General features: G+C 35.5%; 1 protein-coding gene across 1 annotated transcript; it reads right to left on the reverse strand.

Moving 5' to 3' along the window:
• Positions 1-256: 256 nt before the first annotated feature.
• LOC117182993 lies at positions 257-4,910 on the reverse strand. Its single transcript, XM_033376121.1, has 6 exons — positions 4,846-4,910; positions 4,406-4,518; positions 2,513-2,698; positions 2,306-2,438; positions 1,969-2,109; positions 257-462 (listed from the first exon to the last, which is right to left on the reverse strand). The coding sequence occupies exons 1-6, from the start codon at positions 4,908-4,910 to the stop codon at positions 384-386; spliced, it is 717 nt and encodes a 238-aa protein (XP_033232012.1). The 3' UTR covers positions 257-383.
• Positions 4,911-8,373: the final 3,463 nt, after the last annotated feature.

Below are 8,373 nucleotides of genomic sequence, written 5' to 3' on the forward strand. Positions count from 1 at the left end.
CATTTCATAACAGCTTTTTCATAATGAATAATGCATCCTAATATTATTTATATGACAGTATTAATTACAGTGAGCAAAATAAAAACCATCCTAATATAATTAAAAACAACTTTTATTACTCAAAATTTCTTTAAAAAATATTTTTTGTAGTCAGCCTCAAGGTGGTGTTACATAGAATTCAGAATTTTCTGATATTATGCATAGAACCATACAACATTTTTTTAACGAAGTTTCTCGACGTCCCGAAGCAGAATTTTTTAGAGAAAGTCTAAAATTACGTTTACAACGTACTAAACAGTTTGCTCTAGCCTTTTCAATTTTGCAAATATATAAATACCTCTTCGACGTTAATGTACTTCATTTATTTGTTGAAATTGTGTTTGCTAATTATTCCTGTACCATTTCAGGTGCGCAAAAGAAGATTCTTCTCTCTGAAACAAACCTTCTATGATAGCCTGCATCCTGAAGGAGATTAAACTTTGTTTATAATTTAAATTTCTAGCTGTTTATAAGAACGAACGTTAGAAAATGGTCAATTTAACGTTTTTATTAGCGATTTTGAGAAATTGCTTAAACTAAGCTTCCAGGCGCAAAAAATTATGGTGACATTACGCAAAACGATATTTTCGTAGCAATAACTTGTTCGAATCATTTTGTACGCATACCCCATCCCCTATGGGGGGGATGTAATGCATGGGGGAAATTTGTCAATGGTATCCATTTCTTCAGCGAATAGCTAGTAAAAAGTTCAGGAAAGAATTTTTTAGATTTATTATAGGTCATATTTGTTATTTCATACATGTGCATAAAATTCCGCCCCCCCCCCCCCAATAAATCTAAGAAATTCTTACCTGAACTCTTCACTAGCTATTTCTTGAAAACCTGGGATGCTATTGACAAATTTCCTCTATGCATTGACAACTACCTCATAGGGGGGCTAAAAAAAACGTAAAATTAACCATTTTTGACGGCTGCAAACATCACTAAAAATTTTGTTCGAAAAAATACTAAATTACAGTATGTTTGTTTCATTGAAACTTAAGAAATTCCAGGTTTGACATATTCAACTTTTTCAAAAATGTGTACATAGAACTCAATCCAAAAAACATGTTTTTCGGCCATTTTCAAAAAATTCTTGGCTGAGCAAAAAAAATTGTTTAATTTATATTTTTTTGTTATTATTAACAAGCAAAAACTGTTGACTTATTAAATTTTTCATAATTTTTGAAGCAATAGGGAAATTTTGTGGAATTTTCTAACATTTAAATTTTTAAATCAAAAAAGGAAGCAGAAGATATTAACCGCTTAATTTTGTTTTTACTTTTTGCGGAGGCAAACCCACAAATATTTTTCGTACAGCTCGATTGGACTAATTTCATCATTATCACTCCGCCCTATAATGTTTATGTTCATTACTTTACACAATGCCTTTAGGTTTTAAGCATTTTATGTTATTTGTATTTGACCAATTCCATTCCAAATTATGCAGATAGATCTAGGTAAGAGTGTGAAAATAAATTCGACTTTAAATATATTATTCTACAATGAAGACAAAGGCATACGTATTTCATAGTTTATCCGAAAAAATTTGTCTCGGGAATTTTGAGCTATTGAAGTTGATCTTTATTTTTGTAAGTGATGGAGGAGTCCCTGATCTATTGAATGATCCAAAGAAATTGATTTATTTTTAGAAAATGACAAAAAATGCATATTGCTGAAAATGTGCACTACATTTTTATAAATTTATTTTAGTTTAATTAATTTAATTAATTTAAATAATTTAATTTTATAATTTCAAAAAGAAAAAATGTTTTTGTCAAAAAATAAATATTTTTAGGTATTTTAAAAATATTTTTCTTCATTATTTATAAAGAAAAATGTTTCGCTGTCGCAGCTAGGCATTTAACTCGTTTTTTTTTCGAAGAAAACATAGATGTGTTAAAATCAATTGTAAAGAAATTAGCTCACCTGTTTAGACTATTGAAATTTTGGGAGGCATTTTTGACATCTGTGATATCCTTAAATTTGTAGCAAAACATCAACTGTATCAAGGTCAAATTATAAGTATTTTCTCCATCAGTGTTGTTCAAGAGTAGTTTGTGGAATTTGCTAAGATTTTGAAAGTAGGAAATTTAGTGTCAATAGTTTATTAAACAGCTTTGCATGTAAAGTTTAAAAAAGTGAGAGTAGAAAGCTACAGATTCTTTACACCCTTCTAACTGATTTCAGATAAAGACAAATTAAGATGCATTTTCAAATGACCATTTATACAATCACATTCAAACAACGAAAATTATGTACTTACCTATTTTTATTAGCAAATATTGTGTTGCAGTATATTTCATTTTTACAAACAGGCTGGCTTGTGTTTGTTTTTAAAAAAACGCCAGTTTGTGTTGACAGTACAAACATTCTGACAGGTTTCACATTCACTAAACCTTTAAACATAATACACTTAAAATCTCTAGAATAAATCCTAGATTTGCCTGGCTCGTCGTCTGCTGTCTATTACCGGAAGTTCCTATGCTAGCTTCATTCCCGTGATTATTCTCATACCAGGCCATCATCTTCTGCAGATCTCTGTGCGCCATGTCATCGAGGCGTGACGTCACGATGTTCACTCCGTTGACAACAACTTCATGGCACTCAGGGCTAATTTCTGTCTTGTCGAATGATTTAAAAAAGTTACTGACGCGCCCTGCAATAAGTACCAATGACTTATGTACAACTCAACAATGATTCCGTCGCTATCGTTACCGCTTTTAATCAGAGACAACTGCGGGCAATAAGTAGCAGGCACAATTAGATTCTTAAAAGATCTTGCTATCTTCTACTATCGTCCAAACGACATGTCAGGAAATCGTAACGTGGCATAGTCACGTCGCACTACAAGACTCTCACTGTACTGAACTTGACTTTCTTAGTCATCAAGGGGCCGTATTGTGACGTCATATTACTTGGACATGTGACGCCAAGATTAATGCGTTGCAACAAATGATCAAAAACTTGGCGAATGTGACCCTATCGGTCGTTGGATGGACTGTCAAATATAATAATCAATAATGGACTACAATCGTTGCGGAGAGCTACTACCGATTAAATCAAGAGAAGTGAATATTTTAAAACTCGGTAACCCTGCGCCCCTTGTGAACTTTAGGATTAGTTAGTTCTTAGTCTCCCCGTTAGTTGCGCCACGAGCCACGCTTACTTTTATTAGTAAGCGTGGGTACGGGGGTTAGCATTCGCAGGTGATAAGATGGTTATGACAGAATCAATCGTAGATTTTGAAGGACTGCTAAACAAACTTAATCGTGCTAGCCTATTCACAAGTGACGGAATGAATATGATGAGTTAGGTCGATAGTACGCCTGGAGATACACAAGACGACGGTTTCAAAAACAGTAGTATCTGAGGCGGAATTCCGATGCCCTCTCATCTATTTGATTGAATCTTTTTTTTCTATAGCATAAAACTAGACAGCGATATTTGATCCTTTCGAAAAAAATCGACCGAAAGTAATTCTATCTCATGTGTCAGAACACAAACGAACGTCTTATTCTAATTTCATGCTGCAGAAAAAGAGATTTGATCAACTAGGTTAGAGAGCAGATTAGAGGTTGAGTTGCCATCTTAAAGCAATATTTCAAAAATGCCCGGTGTGTATGTGGAATTTTTGGGTCAGAATAAAGGAGCCAATCACTTTTCAAATAACGAAAAACTGAGAAAACTGAGGATAACAACTTATACCTGCGTAGAAGATATATATCTTGATTGATATGAAAATCCTGCGCAAAATTTTTGGGAGAAAACAAATGGACAAAGTGAGTAACGAAAAAATCCTCAAAGAATGTGGGGCAGAAGAGACACTAATTGACATATGGTCAAGAAAATGGTTAGGGTGATTCAGGCATGTTTCAAGAATGGAAGATAAACGACTAACGAAACAAGCGTATTAAGGTAATGTAAGTGGCAGCTTGCCCAGACGCAGACAGTGGGAAGAATTGTTGGAAATAATAGATAATATTTTAAATAGAGGAGACATAAGAAGCTACAGAAACACGAGAGCTTGTATGAAAATACGCATGGACGTACATCAAGCTAGAGAAGTGCGCCAGTACAGAAATGTACGACGACAAATAGTTAATAAAAAGAGTGTCAGTAGAGTGAGTGACGCCTGAAATGAAAGACCATGGATACTAAGCAGGGAATCTTGTTTTTCTTGTCTTTTCTACTTACACATGGATCTAAACATCTTCCTCATTTCTACCTGCTCATCCCTTTTTAAAGTTCTCTCTTTTCACTTCTTGTACTTCCCCTTCACCTTTGTTATTAACTTTGAGCATTCCTATCTCACGGGAGCTACACTATTCCTTTCTTCTTTCTAAATACTTTCTTTTGTACACACCCTTTCCTTCTTCTCTCAAATCTTCCCATACCTCTTTCACTGACCCTACTTCAAAGTGTACCTTCCTAAGCTGCTCCTGATACTTCTCTATTGCCTCCCTCGTACAGCTCACCCTAACCCCATATTGAAAGTTCTTCTTTACCTTTCCCTTGGCTGCTCTCCTCCCTTCTCCAGAACCATAATAGCCGACGGTATGATTTTACCTTTGCTTCTACTGTGAATCAATATAAACGTTAGCAGTGTCAGAAAATCAAATTCCTGTATATTCCTACAGTAATTCTTTTCCTTCTCTTTGACCCCGGCTAAATTTTAGTACCGCACCTTCACTACTCTATCACCCTGCTTCATATGAAAGAAATTGCCCAACACTTCTTTCAGCACCTTTTTTTCTCATCCCGAACCCAGATTTTCTTATCTACATGTATTTTCCGATAACTTACCTTCGCAGTTCTCCCATCACTCTTTTCCTATCTGCCCTGCCGTTCAACATTTCTTGCAACTCCATTTACTTTCGCGTCAAATCGTGATCGTTAAAAATCTTAAGGGCTTAAGCCCTCTTATTAAATATCATTTCACCTGTCTGTCTTCTCTTTTCTCTTCATTCTCGACTCAGTGGCTGTTTACCTTTCCTTATCACAATGTGATCCATCTATCGCTTTTCAGTCGGTCCTTGCGACAGCACATATGTCCTTCAAGACTTTTGCCGCTCAGCGCCGCACATTTTCCCTTTACTCCCTTTTATTCTACCTCTCAGGTCCCCTGCAGATACCTCTACCTGCCACTTAACATCCAAGAACTCAACGAGAACCACCATTCTTCCCATTGAGGGCCCAAACTTCTGAACACCAATTCCCTAGATTCCTTGTCAACCTAACCTCACACTCTCTCAATCTTTCTATTCACCTATATCCCACCTCACAGCTATGCTATAAATTAATTTAAATCTCCCAAATGTATCCCTCCCCACTCTATGTATCTCCCAGGCTTCCACCTTTACACATCACTTACACCTTCCACGTAGTCCATCTAACATTACTATTATCAGTCGCATTTGCCTGATATTTTTCCCAAGCCGCCAATTGCACATAATCTTCCTCAGCATATCTCAAATTGACCGCAAAAAGCAACACAAGTAATATAAATGTATTAATTGAAGCCAATGAAGGTTTGATCAAAAGGAATTAAAAATTCTTGAATATAACAGTCTTCAATGTTTTAAGCTTTAATTTTAAAAGGTCCATGTATTAACGTGACAAATGCTCAGAGACCAAGCGCGTATCGCGAGGCAGGACAGACATTCACTCAGCATGCCATACCAGTACTATTGTAAATTTCTTTTTTATTAGAGTGATGTTGCCCAATGGTTTTTGCGTCCATTTAATATCAGTATATAATCCACAAAAAATCTTTTGGGCACCTTTTCTTTATAGTATGGCAAAGACATCATCATTGGACATTAATAATACAGTTTGTTCTTCGGTTGCTATAAGGTTATCAACATTATTATATGTTCTGAATTTAATTGGTGTATCAGATGGAAAGGTGTATCTTTGAAGTTCGAATATACGTTCCGGATTTTTGTGAGAAATGAACCGAATTAATCTCAGATCAGCAAGTTTGAATTCCAGTACGGTTTAAGAATTATTCCTGGCAGGAGGAGACTTGGACTTGATCCGGACAGGTGGTTTATCAGGAGGAAGAGACCCGGTAGAAGAATGAGATGCAACAAAAGCATGAGTTATTTCTGAAGAATGTCTGTCCGAAGAAGAAGAAAAATGTCTGCCACGAGCAACATCAGGACTAAAGTCACTATTGCGGAAATTATCAGATAGTGAACTCAAACCTGCAACAAGAAACAGAGGATTACATTTTTTTAACTTTATTTTTATTGACGAAGTATTTACACACAATTTTGGCTCAATGCAATTAAAAATTGAATTGCACTTCATTAAAATTGTAACTTAAATCAAAGAAGCTTGCAGACTGAAAAAAGCTTCAACGGTTCTCCAGACTCCTAAAATGTTGGATTACAATATTAGATCTGTTGGCTGGATCACATGCTACTACATTGAGTAGAATTCATTTTTGATACACACATGTCGTCGATACACAGGAAAACACATTTTATTTAGGAACGCAACATCTGTTCTAACGTCATTTGACTATTGATGTAATTTTTTAAGTTTCAGAGAAAGCTGCTTTTTAGGTGACAAATTTCAATACTGTTAAATATAAACACAAATTTTAAGCTTTTTGAGCGAATATAGATTTTTATTGTCAATCTAGTGTTTTAGAAAATATTATTAAAATAAATTATCTTTGAATAAACTTTTCCTCCTATTACGTCAATTTTCAATCACTATCACAGTAACTACCGAAAATATTGTATATCATTATAACCAAGGACAAAGTTGAGTAACTGATTCGATAAGGACATTATTGGTTAATTTGATACAATCTTTGAAATCTTTTTCGATTATGCTTTAGGTCAAAAATTATAAGCATTATTTATTTTGCAGTTTGCCATTTACCGCTCTTAACCTTATATACTCAAGAACATATTGGTAACAAATGAGAACTATCAACGAGCCTGGAATCTTCTAAAGAAGCTTTTTGAGAACAAGAGAATTTTTACTAATTCCCATTTAGTTCTCTTGTTTGCTTTGAAGCCATTCAACAACGACATAGCAGTTAATCTTAAAGGGTTAGTTAATACAGCTGTTGACAATTTGAAAGTTCTCGAGGCACTTGGATGTTATATTCTGAAGTAGCTGGGGAATCGTCTGAAAAAAAACAATCATCTAAGAAGGATCAAGGATAACGAGGGTTTTTTTAAACACAGCTGGATCTTCATGTCTTTCACAGATCATTCTCATGGGAGTGATCAACAAATTCGAAAATGCTATATTTGTGGACAGCAACACTTTTAAATGTACTGCCACAAATTTCGAGCCATGACTGCAACTCAACGAAGCGAATTTGCTGCGAGGAAGAAATTTTGCCTTAATTGTTTACGTCAGTATAGTTTCAGCGATTGTGCGTGAGCGATAACGTGCCAACTCTGTAAGCAGAAGCATTACCCCATGCGGCATCTGGACTCACAGGCTATGAACTTCGGGCAACAGACACGAAACCATCTGCGGGGACTAATCGTCCTACTTCTACTCATGGTTTTTTTTCTTGCGTTCTAGCTTCACACTTCGACTCCGACATTGAATATCCCATTAATGTTCTTTTTCTTCAAAAGCTTACTCCATATGTTCCACTAATCAAAAAAAGCAGTGAAAATTGGCCTTAACTTTCAGGACTACGTTTAGCTCATCCAGACTTCCGAAGTGAAAAGGTTTTTGATGTTCTCATTAGAGCAGATAGAATTCCATGTCTGTTTCTTGCAAATATTTGTTAAGGACCTCCTACTGCTCCTCTTGCTAAGGAGACTTATTTCGGGTGAACCTTATGCGGAAACAATTTGGAAAATGCGTCTATAGTTTCAAGAATTAATTCAGCAATAGCTGTCGGCACGTACATTCCCGATTTAAACAATATGGCCTTAGATCTTCAAAAATTCTAGGAGGATCAGGAGATCCCTTTAAAAATTATCTGGACTCCAAGAAAACAAGAATGTGAGGATTTTTCCGTTTAAAGTCACTTACGCAAATTGGAAGGGCGATTCGTGGTTCGTCTTTTAATGAAGAGCGGTCAATGAATTGGAAAATTCCTATCGCCCATTCCCTACCAATGCTTCATCTTATGAAGCATCGCCTTGAGTGCGTTTTCTACAAGAATATCACCAGCAATTCTTCCAAAAATAATGGACAATTTTCTGCAATAGAGACGCTTTCGCCAGAAGTATTAGTTCAAATCTTTCATGTCACTACGCTCACATATAGATTGTCTTGTGCTCCTTTTTTGGCACTTCGTTACTTTCAGAAACTTGCTTTTGATAAGGATGATAAATATGCTTTAGC

This window comes from Belonocnema kinseyi, chromosome 2 (genome assembly GCF_010883055.1).
Source record: "Belonocnema kinseyi isolate 2016_QV_RU_SX_M_011 chromosome 2, B_treatae_v1, whole genome shotgun sequence".
Taxonomy (NCBI): domain Eukaryota; kingdom Metazoa; phylum Arthropoda; class Insecta; order Hymenoptera; family Cynipidae; genus Belonocnema; species Belonocnema kinseyi.

Coding starts and splice junctions, on each gene's coding strand:
- LOC117182993 (XM_033376121.1), bottom strand. CDS start 4,910: ATGGAGTTGCAAGAAATGTTGAACGGCAGGGCAGATAGGAAAAGAGTG. Junction 4,519..4,845: donor GTGATGGGAGAACTGCGAAG/GTAAGTTATCGG, acceptor ATATGGGGTTAG/GGTGAGCTGTACGAGGGAGG. Junction 463..1,968: donor AATTTCAATAGTCTAAACAG/GTGAGCTAATTT, acceptor AATCTCCTTCAG/GATGCAGGCTATCATAGAAG.